This window comes from Trichomycterus rosablanca, chromosome 2 (genome assembly GCF_030014385.1).
Source record: "Trichomycterus rosablanca isolate fTriRos1 chromosome 2, fTriRos1.hap1, whole genome shotgun sequence".
NCBI classification, from domain to species: domain Eukaryota; kingdom Metazoa; phylum Chordata; class Actinopteri; order Siluriformes; family Trichomycteridae; genus Trichomycterus; species Trichomycterus rosablanca.
Window position 1 is genome coordinate 48682111 of NC_085989.1, and position 27976 is coordinate 48710086.

General features: G+C 39.8%; 1 protein-coding gene across 2 annotated transcripts; it reads left to right on the forward strand.

Annotated features, from left to right (window-relative positions):
• Nucleotides 1-1698: 1698 nt before the first annotated feature.
• On the forward strand, nucleotides 1699-27800 carry cbx7a (chromobox homolog 7a). 2 transcript variants are annotated; one of them, XM_063016952.1, is made up of 6 exons: nucleotides 1699-1827; nucleotides 5631-5674; nucleotides 11990-12055; nucleotides 12141-12207; nucleotides 18230-18578; nucleotides 22519-27800. In XM_063016952.1, the coding sequence occupies exons 1-6, from the start codon at nucleotides 1720-1722 to the stop codon at nucleotides 23067-23069; spliced, it is 1185 nt and encodes a 394-aa protein (XP_062873022.1). In that variant the 5' UTR covers nucleotides 1699-1719; the 3' UTR covers nucleotides 23070-27800. The 2 variants fall into 2 exon arrangements, with proteins under 2 accessions (XP_062873022.1, XP_062873031.1); XM_063016961.1 differs by lacking the exon at nucleotides 11990-12055.
• The last annotated feature ends 176 nt before the right edge of the window (nucleotides 27801-27976 follow it).

A 27976-nucleotide genomic window follows, 5' to 3' on the forward strand; every position in this document is an offset into this window, starting at 1 on the left:
ACTCAGCAGGGCCCATCCTTCTTGGGTGGTCTCGAGGATACTTTAAATAAATAGGATTTACACAAATCATACAAACACAGAATTGAACTAAAAGTTATAACTGGCAATAAATAAAGAAATAAATAATAATAGAGTTATTATTCGGTCTAGTCTTCAATAAAGTCTGTAGTGAGTTCTTGTCATTCTTGGTGCAAAAACTCCCGATCCGTCACATCTGGCAGGAGCAGCATCGTTGGCACTGCAGTCTCGACTTTAATCCTTAACCTCGGCGGGTAAACAGGTTTCCATCAGAATGCCCTTGGAGTAAAACAATAAAGAATGTAATTAATAATGTACAATGCTAGTTGAGTAAAACAGTTTTACAGAGAGTTTTAGACTCCGGCAGCCCTAATTATTACAGCATAACTAAAAGGGAGAGCGAGCAGGTAACAAGGTCATGAAGGCTTCCACAGGACATCAGCGCCCACCTCTCCTACCCAAACCTGAGTGATCGGACAGGAGAGGCAGAACGACAGCAACCCAACATCCCAGATCACCACAAGTTTCTATGACCAAGAACCCCCAAGCTCTGCGCCTTTGTCTATACTAATCAAAAGCCTGAGAAAATAAATATGTTTTCAGTCTAGACTTAAACATTGAGACTGTGTCTCAATGTTTAAGTCTAGACCGTCCAATGCTTTACTAGTCCAATACCTTACTAGTATCAGTCCAATACCTTACTAGTCCAGTACCTTACTAGTCCAATACCTTAACCACTGCCTACAACTGAACCCAGGCCCTTCTTGCTGTGAACCACCTTCTGCTTACTAATCAATCTAAGCAATCAAGGGTTAAGGACCTTGCTCAAGGGCCCAACAGTGACAACCTGGCATTGGTGTGGATTGAACCAGCAACCTTCTGCTTACTAATCAATCTAAGCAATCGAGGGTTAAGGTCCTTGCTCAAGCGCCCAACAGTGGCAACCTGGCAGTGGTGGGGTTTGAATCAGCAACCTTTCGCTTACTAGTCCAATACCTTAACCGCTAGGCTACAACTGCCCAGCCCAATACCTTACTAATCCAATACTTTACTTGTCCAATACTTTACTAGTCCAATACTTTAACCACTGCCTACAACGGAACCCAGGACCTTCTTGCTGTGAACCAGCAACCTTCTGTTTACTAAGCAATCTAAGCAATTGAGGGTTAAGGACCTTGCTCAAGGGCCCAACAGTGGCAACCTGGCATTCCACCAGGACCTTCAGCTGTGCGAGCCACCCTGCTCCCCCTGCCAGGGTTACTTTCTGTAAATTTCCTGGAAGAACCTTTTCCAGAAAAGTTGTAAGGACAATACGTGCTGGCAATGACGTCATAAATGAACGCTGCCCCCACGTTTTCCCTACTGATATCCATCCCACATTCCCTATCTGCTTTACGGGCACAGGTCCACCTTTTCCAGTTATTTCCTGCTTTCCGACATGAAGCCAGTTTTGACGTAGTGACTCATGCACTTTTCTTTCCTCCGTCACTCTCTCACCCTTTCTCACATGGTTGTACAGAGCACAGTGTGTTGTTTTTACTGAAGTGAGAGAGAGAGTGTGTGTGTGAGAGAGAGAGAGAGAGAGAGAGAGAGAGAGAGGGGAAGGGAAAGGAGGGAGGGAGGGAGGATGTGTCGCAGATTTTAAAAGTCGCTCTGGGAAGGATAGAGAAAATACTAGAAAGCGCGCAAGTGTCCGGAGAAATGAAGCAGAGGCAGAGCGAAAACTGGGCGAAGTGCAGCATGGAGCTGTCATCCATCGGAGACCAAGTGTTCGCCGTGGAGTCCATCACCAAGAAGAGGATTAGGAAGGTATGAACTTGTCCTCTCCATGATCTAGTTTGTATTTAGCGCAAATGTTGTCTAACTTCGAACTAGAGAGCGCGAGTGTGTATTGTGCGCGTATGTTTGGGAAAGTCGCTTCCGTGGGATGGATCTGTTGGGTGTTTATTTATGGGAGTTATTTAACTTTACATCAGACAGTTCGAATGAAAGATGTGCAGATAAGCTGTACATGTGCAATTTATTCCATTATATCAGCACAATTGTGCATACTTGTCTTAATTCGGGTATTGATAGCGCCTAGTGAAGGTGCGTCTTGTTTATTTGGAAATGCGCTTTTTTTGGAGAATCACGCGTGGGTTCAGGTTCTCTCATTCTCATGCTCTTTGGTTGGTTGGGGATTTTTTTTCCCCCTCTCACCAATGTGCAACTTCATAGTTTTGGTTTTGTTTGCGCACTTGCAGAGTAATCGCGGGAATGAATTGCGGTGCAACTTTTTTATTCGCTTGTTATTTATAGACTTTATTAACAATTAGTTGCACATTTCTGATCTGGCTGCACACCGCAAAAATATGCGCCGATCGATTCAGTGCCAGTGACTTAATTAATAAATAATCTCACACCGCAAAAGATGCGCCTGCGTCTGAATAGTGTCCTCTCAGGAACCTTGCCCACTCCAAAGGAGGCTGGCTGTGCACCGTAGTGCGCGTGTTTTGACCATGTGCGTGTGTTTTGTTATTGCAATGCACACCCAAGATGTTTCCACCTCCCATGCACCAATACACTAGTGATAAGAGCGTGTGTATGAGGATACACCCCCGTAGTTGTTGGGTTAGGTGCGTGGGTACGTTTTGGCGCACACCCACGACCACGCGTGCTCTCAGCCTGGCTACGCAGTTAGTTTACACGTGCAGGAGAGTAAAGACGCAACGTGCGTCCATTCTGCACACGCAAAACAGCGTGTTTACGTATATGAGTCAAAACAACCCTGTATAAAATAGGTCTGCTTCTTCTGATTACATTTACATCTCCTCATTTAGCAGATGCATTTATCCAAAGCGACTTACAGTACTGTTACATATACAATCTAAGCAATCGAGGATTAACAGTGGCAACCTGGCAGTGGTGGGGTTTGAATCGGCAACCTTCTGATTACTAGTCCAATTAGTACCTTAACTTTATTGAACAGACTACAACTGCCCAGTCCAATACCTTACTAGTTCAATACTTTACTAGTCCAATATCTTACTAGTCCATTACCATACTAGTCCAATACTTTACTAGTATTGGTCCAATATCTTACTAGTCCAATACCTTACTAGTATTAGTCCAATACCTTACTAGTATTAGTCCAATTCTTTACTAGTCCAATACCTCACTAGTATTAGTCCAATACCTTAATAGTCCAATACCTTAATAGTATTAGTCCAATACTTTACTAGTCCAATACCTTACTAGTATTAGTCCAATACCTTACTAGTTCAATACCTTACTAGTATTAGTCCAATACCTTACTAGTTCAATACCTTAATAGTATTAGTCCAATACCTTACTAGTTCAATACCTTAATAGTATTAGTCCAATACCTTACTAGTATTAGTCCAATACCTTACTAGTCCAATACGTGTTGGCGCACACCCACGACTACACGTGCTGGCTACGCAGTTAGTTTACACGTGCAGGAGCGTAAAGACGCAACGTGCGTCCATTCTGCACACGCATCCCTCCACAACAGTGCAAAACAGCGTGTCTGCATGTGAGTCAAAGCAACCCTATATATGATAGGTATTCAGTTTGTACAGAGGCTCTGTCTCAAATCGTACGGGGCTGATTAAAGTGACAGTGCGCTAATTTGGGACGCAACCCACCCAGTGACTAAACACAGTCAGAGCGGCGTTGCGCAACGAGCTGTTGTTTTCATGCCTCTCCGCCGTGGCCCCGCCCACCGCTCCCTCGTGTGGCGTGACGTCACAGGCAGCCGTAGCCTAGCAATCACGACGCCTACGTCATAAACTGAAACACACACACACACACACACACACACACACACACACGCTCTTCACAGAGCACACGCTGGAACTTTCCACTTAAAGACACAGGCAGCCTTTTATTTTACACCGAAACACCGTGTTTACGCGATAATATCGCCGACTCGGTGTGATACAGCGTTATTAGAGATGGCAAACAGTATTCTGGAGCTGGTTGCCAGATCAGACTGGTTTCACGCTGCCTGCTTGTGCTCTGTTACTGGTTTGAACCAGGCTGTGCTGGTTTCATGCTGGGTGAGCTGTGATGTAAGCAGGGCTGAGGAACAAAACAGAGTGCAATTACACTAAGTGCCCAAAAGTATTCGGACACCTGTCTCATCTATGTCATAACAACCACCTCTCACAAGCAGGTGTAGCCTAGTGGTTATTGTTTGTTTATTAGGATTTTGACGTCATGTTTTACACTGTGGTTACATTCATGACAGGAACGGTAACACAAGGTTATATCGAACACAGTCCTGGACAATTTAGTATCTCCAATTTACCTCACTTGCACGTCTTTGGACTGTGGGAGGAAACCGGAGCACCCGGAGGAAACCCACAAGAACACGGGGAGAACATGCAAACTCCACACAGAAGGGGGGATCGAACCCAGGACCTTCTTGCTGTGAGGCGACAGTGCTACCCACTTAGCCACCGTGCCGCCCGCGTAGTGGTTAAGGTACTACACTAGTAGTTAAAAGGCTGCTGGTTCAAACCCCACTACTGCCAGGTTGCCACTGTTGGTCACTTGAGCAAGGCCCTTAATTCTCGATTGCTTAAAAGCGTCTGCTGGAAATGTAAATGTACTTTGACACCTGACCATGAGCTTGTCAAACACCCCATTTGAAAATAGACTGACATCTGCATTATCTTTTCAACAGCCCAGGTCCTGGGTTCGATCCCCAGGTGGAGCGGTCCCGGTCCTTTCTGTCTGGAGTTTGCATGTTCTCCCCGGGTTTACTCTGGGTTCTCCGGTTTTCTCCCACAGTCCAAAGACGTGCAAGTGAGATTAACTGGAGACGCAAAATTGTCCATGACTGTGTTTGATATAACCTTGTGAACTGATGAATCTTGTGTACCGTTCCTGTCATGAATGTAACCAAAGTGTAAAACATGACGTTACAATCCTAATAAACAAACATAAACAAGTGTCCATACTGGTTTCCTCACAAACAAACCTTCCTCCAGGGGGTATTCCTGTCTATTACTGACTGTCATCCTGACCTGACCTGGATACAGTGGTTAGTAATAATGGAAATAAAATGAATTGATTTCTTCATTGATCAGAGTAGTGCACACTTTCCTTTAGACACTAAGTCTATGTTTCCAGGGTTGCCAAATGTATGTTTTTCTTGCAGTGTTTGGCTACTTATGAACTTCTGGCATGGGTGATATTAATTTATCTATTTGTATGACACATGCAGAGGTTGCTTCTTACACTCCCTTCTAACATTCTTGACATAGTGCACGGTGGTTAGGGTCCTAAAACCCCCAAATATCTAAGTAAAAAAACACATGACTCACCATGCTGGATTGTTGATTGGCTGATGGCACCGTGAGTGGATGTGAAAATAAAAACACTTTTTTTTTAATGCTTTAGATTCCATTTAGAAACAAACATGCTGTCAAACAGATAAGTAAGTAAAGTAACTAAAGATTCAGATGTAAAGTCATTCTTAAAGTTTGGGACAGTAATTTGACACCAGGTCAGTAAATGTCAGGTCTGTCTACATTGAACATCTACAGTATAACTTCTTTGACATAACCACCACTCCCTTTCATCTCTCTCTCTCTCTCTTCCAGGGAAATGTGGAATATCTCCTCAAGTGGCAAGGATGGTCCACTAAGTAAGTCTCTTCTGAAGTTTCTGCCTTGTTTTTACAGTAATGTAGCCCCCAAAGGCCTGGTCACACCAGGTCAGACATTTAACATTTTAATTTGGTCACAACTATTGCAGTGTACTGTCTAAAAGTTAACATAATACTACCCAAGCAAACTAGGTTTAGGATGCTCAACCTGATGGATAGATTGTGTAAATATATTTTATGGTTGTGTTTGTACAGTTATAGGTGCCTAGTTAGCTAAACTTGCTTACAGTGACACAGACAGGTAATGCCAAGTTCACACTACACGACTTTCCAAGTCATCAGGTCGCTGTACAGTTCACACTACACGACTGGATCTCTTGTAATCGGGAGTCTTTCAAGTCGGTGTGGCTTTCACACTACACGACTGGTCGGCGATAGGGGGTTTCACACTACACCATCTATCACCAACTGGAATCGTAGGCGAGCTTCTCTGGTCTCCCAAACTACGTTCTGTCACGAAAACACACGCGTGAGGAGAGGTTTAATGACACCACGTCCAAAAATGCACGTCAACAAGTAGTGAGTGATCAAAGTTTGTGCTCTAATGTGCAGCGTAAAATCAAAGAATCTTAGTGGATTTTGCTTGGATTGTTCTATAGTGAGTTGGAGGTTAATAAATATTATTTGCAATGCAACGTTGGTGTTTTGTAGAGAATTATCAGGTCAGAAATACTGTAAAACTTGTGTGTGTGCCGATGTATTCTGATATAAACTATATTAAGACCCTGTACCACCTTTTACACTCCTCCCCTGCGTTTCAACTCACACCGTATCTTGCGTTCTCATTGGCTGTTCGACATTGCACTCATTGCCAGTCGGCCAACTCAGATCCAGACATTTGACATGCGAGCCGCTTGGATCGAGTTGTTGAGTAGTTCACACATAGCGATTGAGAGCCAAGTGTCAATCACCGAGCAAGCGTCGAGTTGCTCCCGAGCCGGCAAATCTAGCGCCGACCAGTCGCTGAGTGAAAATCAGGGTTGTGTAGTGTGAACTAGGCATAAAAAAACTCTACATGTATAAAACTGACATAGTTATTTTATTATGGTGTTTTCTATATGAGGTAAGATGTATTGTAGATGTAAAGTCAGAGACGATCTCTCATCTATTGCTGCTGTTTGAGTTGGTCATCTTCTAGACCTTCATCAGTGGTCACAGGACGCTGTTGGCTGGATATACTTTTGGTTGGTGGACTTTTCTCAGTCCAGCAGTGACAGTGAGGTGTTTAAAAACTCCAGCAGCGCTGCTGTGTCTGATACCGTCATACCAGCACAACACACACTAACACACCAGCACCATGTCAGTGTCACTGCAGTGCTAAGAATGATCCAACACCTAAATAATAGCTGCTCTGTAGTGGTCCTGTGAGAGTCCTGACCATTGAAGAACAGGTGAAAGCAGGTTTAAAAGTATGCAGAGAAACAGATGGACTACAGTCAGTAATTGTAGAACTACAAAGTGCTTCTATATGGTAAGTGGAGCTGATAAAATGGACAGTGAGTGTAGAAACAAGGGGGTGGTTTTAATGTTATGGCTGATCAGTGTATATACTATTGCATAATAATGCACAGCTACTGAACAGTACTTTTACTTTCAGTACAGCATCATGTTTACACACACTGTGGTCCTGTACAGTTTAGGGATTTCCATCTTCTGCTATGACTATTCACATTATCACCTCAGCAGCATGTTGTGCTAACCAGAAAAATTACCCAACAGTACCTGGCTGAGAGCAATACGAATTATTATTCAATATGAACTCTACACATGGATGTGAATAGATTAGTATATGACATTGTTTATCATCGAAATCAAGTCTGTGAACCTTGAGGAATTATTGGATTATAACCTGTATTCATTACTGTGATAATGGGATCTGATCCTATTACCAGACAATCATATTCTAATTATACAGTATAAAGGAAATTATATATAACTATAAAACACTCTAAAACATGCTAGCGCACCAGAGCCGACATTCAAACTCATCGGTTCGAAACTCAGCTCTGCCATCCGGCTGGGCTGGGCGGCTACATGTACACCGATTGGCTGTTGTTCATACAGGGAGCGAGCTGGACCCGGGACCTCATAACTAATGCAATTAAGACCTCTGCTGGCTGGTTGATGGCACCTGCACAGAGTCAAGGGATAATGCGTTGATCAGGGTGTGAGTCTTGTTATATCGGCAGTACGTCCATTAGTACTGGATATACAATAAATAATCAAAAGGAGACCGAAATGTACAGTTAGCACAACAGGTGCGTGTCTACTCGTTGTCTTTCCACAGTTTTACAACCACTGATGAGGAAGCGAACAACATATTCCAGCATTCAGTGCATTACCACAACTACGGTATAACAGAAAGGTCAATGCTTACAAAATACATCACAGCTCTCCGCACACAAAGCTGATCCACATATGAACGCGTCTCGGCTACTCCACACAGTCAGAGGGGGCGTGTGTCAGTCTCGCTCTCTTCAATCAGGGTGGAGATCAGCAGCAGTAGAGAGGAAGTGTAACGCAATTGGGTAAAAAAAAAAGCAAAAAAAAAAAAAGAAACTCCAGTGTCCTGCACAGAGACCCTGACCTCAGCCCCACTGAACAGCTCTGGAATGAACTGGAACATTAACTGATCCTTTCTTGACCAACAATAGTGCCCAGCCATACAAATTTGCAACATATTCCCAAAGATGTACTTCAGAAGTGTGGCTAGTGTTGCTGAAAAGATCATATAGTGGTCAGTCATGCATTTTCTCCCATTTTTCTACCTTTTTAGCGCGTCCAATTACCCAATTGCGTCATGCTTCCTCTCCACCAATGCCGATCCCCGCTCTGATTGAGGAGAACGAAGCTAACCCACGCCCCCTCCGACACGTGGGCAGCAGCCGTGTGCATCTTATCACCTACACTTTGACGAGTGCAGTGCAGCTCAGCGTTGTGTACAGAGAGACACACCCTAAGAGCACTCTTTTCTCATCTCTGTGCAGGCTCCATCAATCAGCCAGCAGAGGTCGTAATTGCACCAGTCATGAGAGAGAGAGATCCCGTCCGGCTTAGTCCCGCCCATATCTGAACAACAGGCCAATCGTTGCTCATGTGGCCGCTCAGCCTTAGACGGCAGGCAGAGCTGAGACTCAATACGATGTATTCGAGATCCCAGCTCTGGTTCCAGCGTGTGTTTTTACCGCTGCGCCACCTGAGCGGCCCATGGTCAGTCTATTTTAATACCATTTGTTCTTGAAATGGGGAGGCCAACAAGCTCATGGTCAGGTGTCCAAATACTTTTGGCCATGTAGTGTAGATTACACTGTGGTACTTCTTGCATTTTATTTAATGAGCAACACAGTGTTAAGTTCCATTACAAATCCTAGTGTTTGTATTTTTATGATCACAGTTTTTCAGTTTAACCTGATTGTATCGTCTCATTAGAGATCAGCGGGGTTACAGAGCAGTATGAATCACATTTACCCCCTGTACACAGAAAATTCCCACAATTCTACAGAAATTGAACCATTTACGTCATGATTACATGTTGATTTGCTAGTGTGCTTCACAGCATGTCCTACACACTTGACATTCCTCAGATTTTGTCCAGACTTCTTTAGCCATTAAGACTTAACATTGATGGTTATGAAAGGTGGACATTGTTTACACAGCACATTCACGATTTTCTGACAGTGTCCTAAGCAGCATCCTATGTCTAGTCAAGTCAAGTCAAATTTATTTGTATAGCACTTTTTACAATGGACATTGTCTCAAAGCAACTTTACAGAATCCAGGACTGACCCATCAAAAAACCCCTGTTGAGCAGCCGAGGGCGACAGTGGCAAGAGAAACTCCCTTAAAATTATAGGAAGAAACCTTTAGAGGAACCTTGAGATAAACCAAACTCAGAAGGAACCTCCTTCCTCCCATGTGTGGCAGTGTTAAATGACAGCAGCAGCAGCAGTTTTCAGTCATTGTTGTTTTTTGAGCTCCATATTTAGAAGGTGTGGATTGGTTCAACAAGTTTAGTCTTGCACACCTTTAATACAAACACCTAACACGTTTCTCCAGACTTAATATTAGCAGCTGCTGCAGCTACAATTTCTATACATACACCCATCAGCCATAACATTAAAACCACCTCCTTGTTTCTACTCACTGTCCATTTTATCAGCTCCACTTACCATATAGAAGCACTTTGTAGTTCTACAATTACTGACTGTAGTCCATCTGTTTCACTGCATGCTTTTGTAGCCTGCTTTCACCCTGTTCTTCAATGGTCAGGACCCCCCAGGACCACCACAGAGCAGGTATTATTTAGGTGGTGGATCATTCTCAGCACTGCAGTGACACTGACATGGTGGTGGTGTGTTAGTGTGTGTTGTGCTGGTATGAGTGGATCAGACACAGCAGCGCTGCTGGAGTTTTTAAGTACCGTGTCCACTCACTGTCCACTCTATTAGACACTCCTACCTAGTTGGTCCACCTTGTAGATGTAAAATCAGAGACGATCGCTCATTTATTGCCGCTGTTTGAGTCGGTCATCTTCTAGACCTTCATCAGTGGTTATAGCACGCAGCCCACAGGGCGCTGTTGGCTGGATGTATTTTTGGTTGGTGGACTATTCTCAGTCCAGCAGTGACAGTGAGGTGTTTAAAAACTCCATCAGCGCTGCTGTGTCTGATACCGTCATACCAGCACACACTAACATTTACATTTACATTTTCTGCATTTAGCAGACGCTCTTATCCAGAGCGACTTACAGAAGTGCTTCCATAGTAAACATTTCATTTCTCAAGTTTAAGTAAACAACAGTCGAAGAACACAAATCTGCTGAAACCTGTTAGAACCAAAGTGTTGTTTTTTTTTTGGAAATGGAAAAATTTTTTTAGTAAATAAGTACAAGTCAGCTTAAGTGCTTAGTAAAAAGGTGGGTTTTTAATCATTTTTTAAAGACAGCAAGAGACTCAGCCATAACATTACTAACACACCACCATGTCAGTGTCACTGCAGTGCTGAGAATGATCCACCACCTAAATAATACCTGCTCTGTGGGGGTCCTGACCATTGAAAAATAGGGTGAAAGCAGGTTTAAAAAAGTATGTAGAGAAACAGATGGACTACAGTCAGTAATTGTAGAACTACAAAGTGCTTCTATATGGTAAGTGGAGCTGATAAAATGGACAGTGAGTGTAGAAACAAGAGGGTGGTTTTAATGTTATGGCTGATCAGTATATATACTATTGCATAATAATGCACAGCTACTGAACAGTACTTTTACTTTCAGTACAGCATCATGTTTACACACACTGTGGTCCTGTACAGTTTAGGGATTTCCATCTTCTGCTATGACTATTCACAGTATCACCTCAGCAGCATGTTGTGCTAAAGCAGGGAAATTACCCAACAGTATCTGGATGAGAGCAATACGAATTATCATTCAATATGAAGCCTATCTGTCTTTTTTTTTTTTTTGGGGGGGGGGGGGGGGGGGGGGGGGGGGTACTGGAGCCTATCCCAGCTATTCAAAGGGCACAAGGCATACAGTAACACCCTGGACGGGATGCCAGTCCACACCCATTTACTTATAGGGTAATTCAGCATCTCCAATGAACCTGACTGCATGTCTTTGGACTGTGGGAGGAAACCGGAGCTCCTGAAGGAAAACCACGCAGACACGGGGAGAACATGCAAACAGAAAGGACCCGGACCGCCCCGCCTGGGGATCGAACCCAGGACCTTCTTGCTGTGAGGCGACTGTGCTATCTACTAAGCCACCGTGCCGCCCGCTCAGGATAAAACAGTTTCTGATAATTAATGAATAATATAAATAGATTTTTCCACACTTCCCCTAAGTGTACGTGAGTAAGTCAATGAGTAAATGACTTCATAATTGTGTAGATTGGCACCTGGTCTATGGTGCAATTCTATCTGGTGTCCAGTGTTTCCCAGAGGACATTGGCTCAGCACGACGTGTTCAGTAAGAATGATAGAACACCTTTATTTGTCATATATACAGATACACGTGTACAGTACAATGTTTGGAGCGCAGGGTCAGCCGAGGGGGTTAGAGGTCTTGCTCAAGGGCCCAACACTGGCTGCTCAACAGAGCTGATCAACCTTCAAACCCACAACCTTTCAATTGATAGTCCAAAGCTTTACCCACTTAGCCACCACTGTCCCAAAAGCTGAACAGGTTCAGTTCAGAGTGCTAACCATTACACCACTGAACCACAGCCAGTCCTCATGCTGCTTGTTTTTTGGACATGATGGCTGTTAAAATCTTGTACTTGTGTCTGTTTATGGCAGGTACAGCACATGGGAGCCAGAGGATAACATACTGGACCCTCGGCTGGTCCTCGCCTTCGAAGAGAAGTGAGAAGCTTTCTGTTTCTCTGTGTCAGTTCTCTTGTACTGTCCGGTCATTCTGTACCTTATCATCTTACTCTGTGTGTCTCAGGGAGGAGCGGGACAGGGCGCAGGCTCACAGGAAGAAAGGCTTAAGGCCCCGAAGACTCATCTTACGAGTAAGAAACATTTCTCAGAAACTTACCTTTGCTTGTAACCAATCACTGCTGCCTCGTGTTATTAGTGTACACCTCTCACTTCTACGTTAAAAAAAGTCCCAGGCGACCTCCAGCCGAAAACACTGTTAAAAACAAAACATCGTTTGTAATTAGGGACTAAAACACTGCTGGTGGACGAAATACAAACTTTAAAATAAGTAAACAAGTAGAAACATTACAGCTGCAGTGAGAGTCTATAGATCAATTGTTCAGGAACAACCTACAGAGCAACATTTGGTAACAAACAAGAGTCCAAATATAAGAAAAACACCCCATTACCAGATTAGTTACTAAATATCCCCCAAATTACCACAAAACTTTAACGACCATTTCTGAACAAATGGATAAATACAACTCAATATAAAAAAGCTGGAATTTGTTGCAGTTTATACACTATATTGCCAAAAGTATTCACTCACCCATCCAAATCATTGAATTCAGGTGTTCCAATCACGTCCATGGCCACAGGTGTATAAAACCAAGCACCTCGGCATGCAGACTGCTTCTACAAACATTAGTGAAAGAATGGGTCGCTCTCAGGAGCTCAGTGAATTCCAGCGTGGTACCGTGATAGGATGCCACCTGTGCAACAAGTCCAGTTCTGAAATTTCCTCACTACTAAATATTCCACAGTCAACTGTTAGTGCTATTATAACAAAGTGTAAGCGATCTGGAACGACAGCAACTCAGCCACGAAGTTGTAGCCACATAAAATGTCAGCGGATGTTGAGACACATAGTGCGCAGAGGTCGCCAACTTTCTGCAGTCAATCGCTACAGACCTCCAAACTTCATGTGCCCTTCAGATTAGCTCAGGAACAGTGTGTAGAGCTTCATGGAATGGGTTTCCATGGTCGAGCAGCTGCATCCAAGCCTTACATCACCAAGCACAATGCAAAGCGTCGGATTCAGTGGTGTAAAGCACGCCGCCACTGGACTCTAGAGCAGTGGAGACGTGTTCTCTGGAGTGACGAATCATACTTCTCCATCTGACAATCTGATGGATGAGTCTGGGTTTGGCGGTTGCCAGGAGAACGGTACTTGTCTGACTGCACTGTACCGAGTGTAAAGTTTGGTGGAGGGGGGATTATGGTGTGGGGTTGTTTTTCAGGAGTTGGGCTCGGCCCCTTAGTTCCAGTGAAAGGAACTCTTAATGCTTCAGCATACCAAGAGATTTTGGACAATTTCAATTTCAATTTCTCTTTGTGGGAACAGTTTGGGGATGGCCCCTTCCTGTTCCAACATGACTGCGCACCAGTCATCATATTAAACCCTATGGGTTAAGTTCATATGTGTGTGAAGGCAGACGAGTGAATACTTTTGGCAATATAGTGTACGTATATAGTCGCTGTCTGATGAAAAACATGTATCTCCAAAAACTTTTTCCCCTGACAGTAACGGTACAAACAAACCACAGATGGTGACATTTAGATACAATTCAGCACAGAAATAAAAATATATCCGTCCGTCAGTTTCATATGTAAAATGGACTTACGTGTACAAATATAAATCATGTTTACAACCATACAGTTGAACAACCTGAATAAACTGTATAGATCAAACATTACACATTTCTCAAACAGTACCGGAGGGGAAGGAGGAGGAGATATGCGGTTTTGATGGACAGGTCTAGCAGCCAATGGAGATACTCGTTAAAGAGATTGCGTGATTTTTCATCTTTTCATTGGTCAGTTTGATATTCGCTGCTCTGGACAGACAGAGATTTATACCCACTATCAACACATGTAAAAAAAGTGAAAATCGCTAAAAGTGGAGATACGTGTTTTTCATTGGACAGCGACGATATTCAGAAACTCTATTCATAAAGACTAATAATAATAATAATAAGTTACATTTATAAAGCACTTTTCTGGGTGGCACGGTGGCTAAGTGGGCAGCACTGTCGCCCAACAGCAAGAAGGTCCTGGGTTTGATCCCTGGGTGGGGCGGCTCCTTGTGTTTGATATTAAAAACTTGAACTGATGAATCTTGTGTAACCAGTAATTACCTGTTCTGTCATCAATGTAACCAAAGTGTAAAACATGATGTTAAAATCCTAATAAATATATAAATAATAATACATTTTATTTATAGGAGCCTTTCAGGACTCTCAAGGTCACCGTACATAAAAGCATAAAATCAAAGCAAAAAACATATACAAACAACATAAAACAGCAATAAAAACAGGAAAGAAATATATAAAGAAAAAAAATATATAAAGTCAAGGGAGCAGGCTAAAGTCCTAAACAGTGACCTGTCCTAAACAGAGAGTCAATATTACGAATATCTGGTGGGAAGAAATTCCAGAGACGGGGGGCCAAGCGGCTAAAAGCTCTAGACCCCATGGTAGTCAAACGGGCTGGAGGGACAGTAAGACTAATGGATAAGGAAGATCTAAAGGTCCGGCTGGGTCTATTTATGTGAAGGAGCTCGGTGAGATATGGAGGAGCAAGGTGATGGATAGCCTTAAATGTGAGCAGTATAAGTTTATAGTCAATGCAAAATTTAACAGGGAGCCAGTGGAGCTGTTGAAGAACGGGGGTGATGTGATGAATGGATGGGGTTCTAGAGATGATACGGGCAGCAGCATTCTGAACTAGTTGTAGCTTATGGAGGGACTTGAGGGGGAGACCAAACAGAAGAGAATTACAATAGTCCGAACGGGATGTGACCAGGGAGTGGACCAGAATGGCAGTATTGTCAGGAGTGAGGGAGGGACGGAGACGGTTAATATGACGAATATAAAAGTATGCAGACCGAGTGATGTTATTTATGTGAGTTTGGAAAGACAGAGTGCTATCAAGGACGACACCCAGACTCTTTACCTGAAGGGAGGGGGAAACAAGAGTGTTGTCAATGCGAATAAAGAAACTGTCTACTTTTGCAAGGACAGATTTAGAACCAATGAGAAGAACCTCTGTTTTATCACTATTGAGTTTAAGAAGATTAGAGGAAAACCAAGACTTGACTTCCTGTAAGCAATTGCAGAGGGAAGAGGGAGGGAGGGTAGAAGTGGGTTTGCTAGAAAGGTAGAGCTGGGTGTCGTCTGCATAACAATGAAACTTATGAAAAATATGACCTAAAGGAAGAAGGTAGATGATGAAAAGAATAGGACTGAGAACCGAACCTTGAGGAACACCAGAAGTGAGGGGAGATGGTTGGGATGTCTTTAATTCCAGAGGTATGTTGGAAAAACCAATGGCTGATAGTCTATGGAGGAGAATAGAATGGGAGATGGTATCAAATGCAGCACTCAGATCAAGGAGAATGAGTATGGATAAAAAACCTGAGTCTGCAGTCAAGAGGTCATTTGTTAATTTGAGGAGAGCTGTTTCTGTACTATGATAGGGATGAAAACCAGATTGAAACTGCTCATAAAGGTGAGAGGTGAGGTGAGAATGTACCTGAGAAGCAACTATCTTCTCAAGGATTTTTGAAAGAAAAGGCAGGTTAGAGATGGGACGAAGGTTATCGAAGTTGTTAGGATCTAGTCCGGGTTTCTTTAAAATAGGGGTGACTGCAGCAGACTTTAATGACAAAGGGACAGATCCAGAGGTGAGGGAGGAGTGAATAATGGCAGTTATCAGAGGCAATATAGCGGGTAAACTTGCTTTGACCAGGGGTGTTGGGAGAGGATCAAGCTGAGAAGTGGAAGATTTAGATTTATGGATGAGATTAGATATATCAGAGATAGTGGGAAGCTAAAAAGTAGTAAATGGATGAATAAGATGGACCGAAACTGGGGAAAATAAGGTACAAGAAGTAGCAGGAAGCAATTGCTGGTGTATCAGATCTATTTTTGCAATGGTCAACAGAATAGAAGTGTGAAGGTAGAGAGTCTGGTGGGCGAAGAGTGGTAGTGACCAGAGAAAACAGGGCCCGTGTGTTTCCATCACCAGCTCTAATTAATTGGGAATAGTACTGGGATTTTGCTGCGTGAAGATTATCTTTATAGAAAAGAAGATAGTTATGATATAGATCCTTGTGTATTGTGAGACCAGTTTTCCTAGAGAGACGCTCCAGCTGGCGTCCTGTAGTTTTAAGCTGACGTAGATGGGGTGAAAACCAAGGAGCTGAATGGGTGAAAGAAACAGTCCGGGTTTTTAATGGAGCAAGTGAGTCCAGTAGAGAATGAAGTCCAGTGTTATAGTGACAAACCGAATCATCAGTAGTGGCTGAAAGACTAAGGTTAGGAAGACTGTCAATACCTGATAAAAGAGAAGTTAGATTAATATTTTTAATATTACGATATGTAATGTCACGTGGTGGTCTACTTTTAGATAAAGTCATATTGATATTGAATGAAATTAACAAGTGATCAGAGACAGGGAGATCAGTGGCAGTACAGTTGTGAGGAGTTACACCAGAACAGCAGACTAAATCCAAAGTATGTCCTTTAGAGTGTGTTGGGAAGTTGATATGTTGTTGTAATCCAAAACTGTCCAAGCAAGATATAAAATCCTTAGTAGTGGTGTGATTTACGTTATCCATATGTATGTTAAAATCACCACATTTTTCAGTAACGAGTAATCTAACGAGTTACTATTTCCAATCCAGTAATCAGATTAAAGTTACTTATCCAAGTTACTGTGCGTTACTATTTTTGTCATTTTCCTTAGTAAAAAGATATATTTTTGCTTTCTTCCTGCGTCTCGGGGAGTGACGTCTGGCCTATGCGACAATTAAGTCACGAGCTGCGTCCGAAATCGCATACTTACAGAGTACGTACTAGATTGGAGGAAGTATGCACTACTCGGCCGGTAAAAAAGTACATACTTACAAACAATTATTTATGTTGTTAATTCAATTTATTTTATTTTTATAAAAACGTATTTTTTTCAGGAAATAGTTTTTCAGTTCAACTTTAAATGTCAGGAGATACATTGTTACTGTTAAAAATGCACTTCCAATAAAGTGAGTATTGGCAAAACTGGTTGTCATTTTTATGTTGAGGCGGCGGGGGGTGTTGTCGGCAGCTGCTGAATGTAACTAATAAAGTAACTTGTAATCTAACTTAGTTACTTTTAAAATCAAGTAATCAATAAAGTAACTTTTTAAAGGAGTAATCAGTATCAGAAATCAGATTACTTTTTCAAGGTAACTATGCCATCACTGCATACAACTGTATGGCTACTACTTCAAATGTATGGTAGACAGGTAGAGTGAGAGTGGAGGCTTTATGCCCTCAGACATAACAGACATACAGTTGAGGTTAAATGTTTGCATACGCTTGTGATTAGGGGGTTCTTGATTTCTATAACTAAATAAATAAATTGTTTTCTGTGGTTTGAGTACTTAAGCATAATGTTACTTTTATTGGGTACAGGTTAGCCCTAACCTTTACCTTTACTGTATTACATAAACTTTATCCAAAGCGGTTTTATAGTAGGACAGTGGTAGCCTAGTGGTTAGGGTACTGGACTAGTAATCAAAAGGTCAATGGTTAAAGCCCCACCACTGCCAGGTTGCTGCTGTTGGGTCCTTGAGCAAGGCCCTTAACCCTCAACTGCTCAGACTGTATACTGTCACAGTACTGTAAGTCACTTTTGAATGTAAAGTAAATGAAGTAGATCTTCACCTCCTGGACAGTTGAAAAAACTCCCATCCCAACATCCCATCCCACACCCTTCAGGACTGTTCTGAGAGCATTTAAAAAAGGATGGAAGATGTGTTTAGTGTAAAGCTCGAACTCACAGTGTGATGGGACGTTGTAGCCTAGTGGTTAAGGTACTGGACTAGTAATCAAAAGGTCAATGGTTAAAGCCCCACCACTGCAGGTTGCTGCTGCTGGGTCCTTGAGCAAGGTCCTTAACCCTCAGCTGCTTAGACTGAGTACTGTCACTGTACTGTAAGTCACTTTGGATATAGACGTCTGCTAAATGCTGAAAATGTAAATGTAATGTAAATGATGCTCTGCTGCCTCACCACATCGTTTCACGTGAATTTAAACATACTGTGATTTGTGTTTTACTGTGTTAATCCAGAACATCTGTCCAATGGAGCTTCGGAGTGCGAACAAAGTCATGGAGAAAACTTCCTCCCGAATCCGCCTGTCCCTCACCCGCTCCATGGGGGTGGGACTAGACCAAAACGGGCGTCGCTGCAGGACCGGTGAAGCCGGAGTCCACCACCAACGCCTGGAGAGACGCAAAATCAAGCAGCATCAGTTTTTACCCAAACCGTCGGAGAACACAGAGCCCCCGCAGCAGCGAGCCCTGACCCAGAAGAGACCCGGTCCCGAGCGGGAGGACGTGGAGGAGGAGAAGAAGCGGAGGAAGACGGAGAAGAAAGAGCAGCAGAAAACAACAGACGAGCATCATGACATTCCACACGGTACATGGAACACACTATCGGCATGACGACTGTTGCTAAGATACCAAGCATGTAGATGCGCCGGGTCAGTGGGGCCACGCTAAGCAGTCACGACTCAGTCAGCGATTTGTTACCGAGCTGAACGCAGTAACGCTAACTCACCGCGTGCGTACCACGGAGACGCCAAGAATGAAGAACGTCCAAAAAACTAAATCTTAAAAAAACAAACACAAAAAAAAAGAATAAAAAACCCACAATAAATAAAATACAACAAAGAATAAATACATTAATAAAAAACCCACAATAAATAAAATACAACAAAGAATTAATACATTAATAAAAAACCCACAAAAAATAAAATAGAACAAAGAATTAATACATTAATAAAAAACCCACAATAAATAAAATACAACAAAGAATAAATACATTAATAAAAAACCCACAATAAATACAATACAACAAAGAATTAATACATTAATAAAAAAACCACAAAAAATAAAATACAACAAAGAATAAATACATTAATAAAAACCCACAATAAATACAATACAACAAAGAATTAATACATTAATAAAAAACCCACAAAAAATAAAATAGAACAAAGAATTAATACATTAATAAAAAACCACAAAAAATAAAATACAACAAAGAATAAATACATTAATAAAAACCCACAATAAATACAATACAACAAAGAATTAATACATTAATAAAAAACCCACAAAAAATAAAATAGAACAAAGAATTAATACATTAATAAAAAACCCACAAAAAATAAAATAGAACAAAGAATTAATACATTAATAAAAAACCCACAATAAATAAAATACAACAAAGAATTAATACATTAATAAAAAAACCACAAAAAATAAAATACAACAAAGAATAAATACATTAATAAAAACCCACAATAAATACAATACAACAAAGAATTAATACATTAATAAAAAACCCACAAAAAATAAAATAGAACAAAGAATTAATACATTAATAAAAAACCCACAATAAATAAAATACAACAAAGAATAAATACATTAATAAAAAACCCACAATAAATACAATAGAACAAAGAATTAATACATTAATAAAAAACCCACAATAAATAAAATACAACAAAGAATAAATACATTAATAAAAAACCCACAATAAATACAATACAACAAAGAATTAATACATTAATAAAAAACCCACAATAAATAAAATACAACAAAGAATAAATACATTAATAAAAAACCCACAATAAATACAATACAACAAATAATTAATACATTAATAAAAAACCCACAAAAAATAAAATACAACAAAGAATTAATACATTAATAAAAACCCACAATAAATAAAATACAACAAAGAATTAATACATTAATAAAAAACCCACAAAAAATAAAATAGAACAAAGAATTAATACATTAATAAAAAACCCACAATAAATAAAATACAACAAAGAATAAATACATTAATAAAAAACCCACAATAAATAAAATACAACAAAGAATTAATACATTAATAAAAAAACCACAAAAAATAAAATACAACAAAGAATTAATACATTAATAAAAACCCACAATAAATAAAATACAACAAAGAATTAATACATTAATAAAAAACACACAAAAAATAAAATAGAACAAAGAATTTATACATTAATAAAAAACACACAATAAATAAAATACAACAAAGAATAAATACATTAATAAAAAACACAAAATAAATAAAATACAACAAAGAATAAATACATTAATAAAAAACAAAATAAATAAAATAGAACAAAGAATTAATACATTAATAAAAAGCACAAAATAAATAAAATAATAAAAAAGCAAAAAATAAATAACAATAAAACTACAAAATAAATAAAATACAACAAAGAATAAATACATTAATAAAAACACAATAAATAAAATAATAAAATAAAACAAAACAAATAACAATAAAACAACACTAAATAAAAAAAGAATAAAACAAAGAATAAATATATTATTCAAAAAACATGAAATAAATATAATAAACAACACGAAATTAATAACAATAAAACAGAATAAATAAATTAATAGAACACAGAATAAATAATAAAACAACACAAAATAAATAAAATAATAAAACACAAAATAAATAAAATAATAAAACAACACAAAATAAATAACAATAAAACAACAGAATTAATAAAAATAATAAAACAGAATAAATAAAAGAATAAAACACAAAATAAATAAAATAATAATAAAAAACAAAATAAATAAAAGAATAAAACACAAAATAAATAAAATAATAATAAAAAACAAAATAAATAAAAGAAGAAAACATAAAATAAATAAAAGAAGAAAACAACACAATAAATAACATTAAAACAACAGAATAAGTAAAAGAAAAAACAACTCAACATAAATAACAATTGAACAACACAAAATAAAAATAAATAAACAAAAATCACTGAATACAAATAAAAAGTATAATAAAAAACAGAAAGATAAAACAACGCAAAATAAAAAAATTATATAAAAACAAAATTAGAATAAGCAAAACACAATAAAAACACTAAAACAAAACAGAAATACAGATGTTAAAAATAAGGTATTAAATAAATGTTGAATTACGTAGAATTATATATATATATATATATATATATATATATATATACTACAAAACATGGGAAAAATAATTGAAACACAAAAATTAACACAAATATAATAAACACATAAATAAAAGATAAAGAGAGATAAGAAAATACAAATTAAAGAACATTAAATAATACAAACATGGATTAATAGAAAAAAACAAAAGAAAAACAAACAGAAAACTCTTATTAAAATGAATGAATGAATGGATGGATGGATGGATGGACAGACGGACTTTATTTAAGTCCAGTAGAAAAATCTGGAAATAAAGACCACTGAGTATTGATGCTGATGATGGTGATGTGAGCATCTCTAGAGAATTGCAGTGAGTTTACCAGGCGGGTGAGTTAGTGAGTAAGTGCTGTATTACTCATAGATACTCAGTGTGAGATGATGTGGCGCTCAGCGATTGGTTCTTCTCTCATTAGGTAACATTAAAAACAGCATGTTTTAGCTGCTTCATCTCCACAGTCACTTACATCATGTTTATCAGCACAGAGCACAGGGTACATGTACAGGGTACATGAGAATTAAACACCAGCTCTTACTGGTTCAGTATTAGGGAAACACAGTTTGCTTTCACACAATGTGCACCACCAACAGGCATTTGGGAAGATCTGTGTGAAGCAATGCAATTCCAATAGACAGAAATATGATCAATGATCACTTCATCCTACAGGTGCTGAATAACCGAACCCTCACTGCACTGTCCTACCTGTTATTTTAAGATTTAGAAATAATCCAGAGCTCATGTAGCTACATTTGTTACGGTAATGAGAGGGCTTATCATGCAATGCACTCCGAGGGCAGAGATCTCTCTGGAACCCCTGAATCTTTTTACCGTATTATGTATGTCGGTGTCACTGCAGTGCTGAGAATGATCCACCACCTAAATAAAACCTGCTCTGTGGTGGTCCTGACCATTGACGAACAGGGTAAAAGCAGGCTAAAAAGGTATGTAGAGAAACAGATGGACTACAGTCAGTAATTGTAGAACTACAAAGTGCTTCTATATGGTAAGTGGAGCTGATAAAATGGACAGTGAGTGTAGAAACAAGGAGGTGGTTTTAATGTTATGGCTGATTGGTGTATATAGACTACAATACTTAAAAATACAAATTAAAGAACAAATAATAAAAACATGAAATAATAAAATACAAAAATAATAAAAATAACATTTGTCATTTCACATGGTTTCATGCTTTGATGCAGTGACTTTTACAGACTAATGGAACACGTCCATTGTTTCCTCTACTTAATCTGTTTTTAAAAATATGCAGTAAATATGAAGCTGCTTGTTTTTTTGCTTTGCTTTTAACACGTCTTTGTTTTTGGCGTCTTTATAGCCCGAGAAATGAAAGACGACTGCGGTTTCATCTCATTACTGGTAGCTCTCAAAGCCGGCGAAGACGAAATCCGTCCTTCATCCGGCGATCAGAGGGCAGAAACGGTTACTGATCCAAGCACAGACGTGGCTTCAGCTCCGTGTCCGCTGAGAGAAATGTATACTGCTAAACAGGAGCTGAACACTGACCAGTCACAGGGCGGAGTCGTCCAAGACAAGCCTGCGACCGACCAATCACAGAAGAGCAGCTCAGAAACCGGTCTGACCGACAGGGTCCAGAATCGTGCCTCGGTTATAACGTCCAGACACTCGACCGACGGTTCCACGCAGGACCTGGATACAGACACGTGCCCGACGGATACCAGCACGGACGAAACGACAGACGAGGTCACGATAAAGTGTACTTCAACACTGCAGGTCCAAACGGACCAATCACACGCCTCCGAGAGCAAAGTCATCGTGACCAAAGTGACGCTAAACTCGCTGACGGTCACGTTTAAAGAGGCTGCGGCGGCCGAAGGGTTCTTTAGCCGCTACAGGCTGCGGGACTGAAGGGAACGCCGTGTCATCTTGCTAACGTGGCTATTAAAACAGTTAGCGTTACTGTTTGAATACGATTGCTAGTCGAGACTTGTTAGCAAGTGGAGAACGTGATGTTAGACCAGGTGATCCGTCGATCTGTCGGTGTAGTGAAGACTTTCGCTCTTTATCCGTCACGATTTCTCTCCGTCAGGTTGAACAGGGCGACGGTTCGGTCTGTGTTCTTTTGTTACAGTAATAAAACACTAGAAGGATTTTCGGTCGTATCCGGTGTCGCTGACGGTGGCACTTTAGCTGCATGCGAGCATGTTTCCTGTTAACGCTTCGCTGGTGTTAATTGTTGACGTACGAGGCCGGAAGTACACTAGCTTTTAGCCACGCTAGCGCAGTAGCGTTTGTTTTGATAAGTCTGCAGTGGTCTGAATCTCAGCTTGTGAAAGTGTTCACGTGAACAGTGTGCAAACCTCCGAACCGCTATATTTACCCAAGATCCTCTACAAAGGGGAGCTATTGGTATTACAGTAGTTTTTGTGTGTTGAGACCAGTTGCACTTTGCATCGGTGACGGTGTTCAGGTACTGAAACGTTTCATTGGTTGGCCGTGGCTAAATGCAAAGCCAGAGCTTAACTTTATTACCACAATTTAAGTTCCTGACAGTGCACATGAGCCCAATTTAGTGATATCTTCCTCTCTACTGATGTTTACCTTTACTCTAATCGAGGAGAGTCACGACTTAACACATGCCCCGTGTGAAAACGTGTGCAATAACCAACCGCTTCTGTTCACCTGCAAGAGACGTGTTCATACAAGGCTCAGTCTTGTGCATGGAGAGTCACTCACTGATCCTCATTATCGCTTGTCTTCGTGCAGCACCATCGATCAACCAGCAGAGGTCATAACTGCATCTGCAGCCACCCTTCTAACAAGCCAAACATTGTTCGTGTAGGCGCTCGATCGCTGTTAGCAGAGCTGAGATTCGACCTCACAAGTTTAAGATGTCAGCTCTGGTGTAGCATGTTTTACCCTAAATCATTGTTAGATCTGACCAACTATAGATATCTCTCATTAATTTAAATAAAATACCATCACTGACTTTGTATCGTAGACTTCCAGCTCAACTGTGCTTCTCAAAAATTGATAAACTTTTGATACAAACTTGCATTGATAACCAAGTAGTGTGGCCACTTCCATAACCCGTAAAAAGGAGAACATCAGACCCCAATAAGGAGAACAGACCCCCAAAAATAAGAGCATCAGACCCCAAAAAGGAAAACAACAGACCCCATAAAGTAGGACATCAGACCCCAAAAAATAAGGACATCAGACCCCAAAAAGGATATCAGACTCCAAAAAGGAGATCAGACCTTAAAAAGGAGAACATCAGACCCCAAAAAGGTAGGACATCAAACCGTACAAAAATAAAAGCATCAGACCCCAAAAAAAGGACATAAGACCACAAAAACTTGAGAGCATCAGACCCCAAAAAGGAGAACATCAGACCCCAAAAAGGACATCAGACTACAAAAAAGAGAACATCAGACCCCAAAAAGGACATCAGACTACAAAAAGGAGAACATCAGACCCCAAAAAGTAGGACATCAGACCCCAAAAAAGGAGTACATTAGACCCCCCCAAAAATAAGAGCATCAGATCCCAAAAAGTAGAACACCAAACCTCAAAAAGTAGAACATCAGACCCCAAAAAGGACATAAGACCCTAAAAAGGACATTAGACCCCAAAATATAGGACATCAGACCCCAAAGAACAACAGAATAACAGACCTCAAAAAGTAGGACACTAGACCCCAAAAAGGACATAAGACTTCAAAAAGGAGGACATTAGACCCCAAACAGGAGGACATCAGACCCCAAAAAGTAGAACACCAAACCTCAAAAAGTAGAACACCAAACCTCAAAAAGTAGAACATCAGACCCCAAAAAATAAGGACATCAGACCCCAAAAAATAGGGACATCAGACCCCAAAAAGAACATTAGACCCAAAAAGGACATTAGACCCCAAAATATAGGACATCAGACCCCAAAGAACAACAGACCCCAAAAAGTAGGACATTAGACCCCAAAAAGTAGAACACTAAACCTTAAAAAGTAGGACATCAGACCCCAAACAGGAGGACAAATTTAGAATTAAGGGATAACTTAATAGTGGTGGGGCTTGAACTGGCAACCTTTTGATTACTAGTCCAGTTCCTAAACTCCTGAGCTACCGCTGACCTTGTCAGGATCGTGTCCACAGTATATTTAACAGAATTAAAATCTTATTGTGATGATGCATAAAATCAGCACACAAATGAAGGTTCTACTCACCACATTTAGAGTCGACTTGTGATACTTTAGTACAAAAACATTAAATTCATCTTTCCTGAATCTTCCAAACGAGTCGGGTGCTGAGCCACTCAGAGCTGGACGTTGTTTTGTGTTTTTGGTGTGTCGACAACGTGAACGGTTATTAAAACTTAGTAATTAACCAGCATTTTAGGACCGGACGTTCCACAATAAAGTGGTGGACGTCCTCACAGAAAGTGGAGGCTTTAAACCAATGAAATACGAGTAGTTTCTTTTGATGTGTTTGTAAGTCAAGCGTCTGTTTCGCTTCCAAAGTGGACAAATACGTGTCCGTCCAGGCATTCAGCTGGACTGCTGACAGGCAGATGAAACAACAATCCGTCCAAACTTAACCGGATGTGTGAACCCTAGCACCAATGCTGTGACTGCCTTCATCGTTTTAGTTTGTAGATCCAAAATGAAGAACGTGACAAAGTTAAAATGTCAAAGTCTCCAGGCTAAAATCATTTTAAAGGCCAAATTGTCCAAACTGACTATAATTATTTTAAATTTAAGTAAAAAATGTGTTTTACTGGCAGTTGGAAAGCTGCTTTCAATACTGTAAAATCAAATGTTTATGGTTGGCCAGCTAGCTAGCGGTTACGTGCGATAATTCATTCATTTGAACAGAATTTGCAATTCGTTTTACAATAAACAAATTGCAAATTAACTTCACAAACAACCAATGTGGCAACTTTATTAACCCCTTTATTAACTAGTCACCAACAACATGACAGCTTTGTGACATTAACCTGTAAAATGTCAGATCTAAGCAGATCTAAAATTAAGGAAACGCTAATTTATAAACGCTCCTTTATTTTCTTCTTGACTGATCTGTCAAGTTTGTTAGACCCCAAAAAGGAGGACATAAGACATCAAAAAAAATAAGAGCATCAGACCCCAAAAAGGAAAACATTAGTCCCCAAAAAGGAGAACATCAGACCCCAAAAAGGAGAACATTAGACCCCAAAAATAAAGACATCAGACACCAAAAAGGGGGACACTAGACCCCAAAAATAAGGACAATCATTATTGAAGTAAGATGAACGATTGATTTTCTTCTTGACTGGTCTGTCAAATTCATCCCCCTTCTTACCAACCATGTTAAAGACCTTTTCTAGAGAATAACGTCACCATTATTAATACATTTACCCAAAAGAACAACATACTCCAAAAAGTAGGACATTAGACTAAGTAAAATATTTTAAGTGAGTGAGTACCTTTAATTCATTCTGATCAGCTATCAGCATACAGCATTTATATACTGCTTATATATATATATATATATAGTAAGGCAAGCCAAACAGGAAATATATAGCAAACACTGATATATATGGAATGAAACTCGATATATATATAAAATAAAAACTGATATACGTATATAAAATAAAAACTGATATATATGGAATGAAACTTGATGATTATATATATATATATAAAAAATGAAACTCAATATATATAAAATAAAATTCCAAATATATCGAGTTTCACTCCATATATATCAGAGTTTGGTATATATATTTCCTGTTTGGTATATATTTCCTGTTTTTCCATAATATATAGAATGGATCAGAATGAATTACAGGTACTCACTCACTTAAAATATTATACATATTATATATATTGCACATTAGCTTAGTTTGCTAGCGACCAGCTCAGATAGATCAGCAAGCAAAGAACCCTACCCTGAATGTTTAAAATCCCAACATATGCCTTGATTTAGTACCCTAAATGAATTACTAAAAGCTTGTTTTATAAAGACACATTGGCAAAACTAGCTTTCAAACTTAAAGCTATTCAGTGATAAGATGCACACTCACGGCTACGTTGCCAATCGCACCAAATTCAAACGTTTTGCTCCGTCTTTTGTTTCATTGTTTTTAAATACAGTATATGTATTGTTTCTAATGATGGGAACCTAAAAGCACTTAATCATATTTCCACTCAATCCATAAATAATGCTAATTTAGATAAAACAGATAATAGATCCGTAATGCCAAAGACATGCTAGCACTTTGTAACACTAGCAAAATGACATTCAGAGTGGAATTAATGAGCGGATTTGGGACAAAACAAATGAGCCTTGGTGTACATTGTTGACCATTACAGCATTGAGCATTTACGCTATGCTACACTGTTGGTTTGTATTGCTGCATGGTAAATCTGATGTATAAGAGCTCACGATTCACAATGTTTAACACGTTCCTACATAAAAGACTTGATTTATTGTTGTTTTCTATGTTGTTTTGCTCCTGAGAGATGAACTGCATTGACAAAGCAAAACTAGTTCCTAAATGTCAAGTCACTGATACATTGCTAACTGCACCTGAGTAAGGGACTCTGATCCACACTTTGGTTCTGTATGTGTATATTTGTTTTGTTAATAAAATGGTGGAATGATTTGTGTTTGTATTCAGTGTTACTAAAAGCTTCATACACATTCCTCCTGACACATTACTGGGGCTTCAGCGACGACGTGGACTAGGTGACATCGCCACTCTGTAGCCTCCACAGCGATGAAGTAAAGCTCTAGCGGTTTGGCGATGCAGTCGGCTCTGGTTTCGTCCCAGTTGCGC

Coding starts and splice junctions, on each gene's coding strand:
- cbx7a (XM_063016952.1), top strand. CDS start 1,720: ATGAAGCAGAGGCAGAGCGAAAACTGGGCGAAGTGCAGCATGGAGCTG. Junction 1,828..5,630: donor CCAAGAAGAGGATTAGGAAG/GTATGAACTTGT, acceptor TCTCTCTTCCAG/GGAAATGTGGAATATCTCCT. Junction 5,675..11,989: donor TGGCAAGGATGGTCCACTAA/GTAAGTCTCTTC, acceptor TGTTTATGGCAG/GTACAGCACATGGGAGCCAG.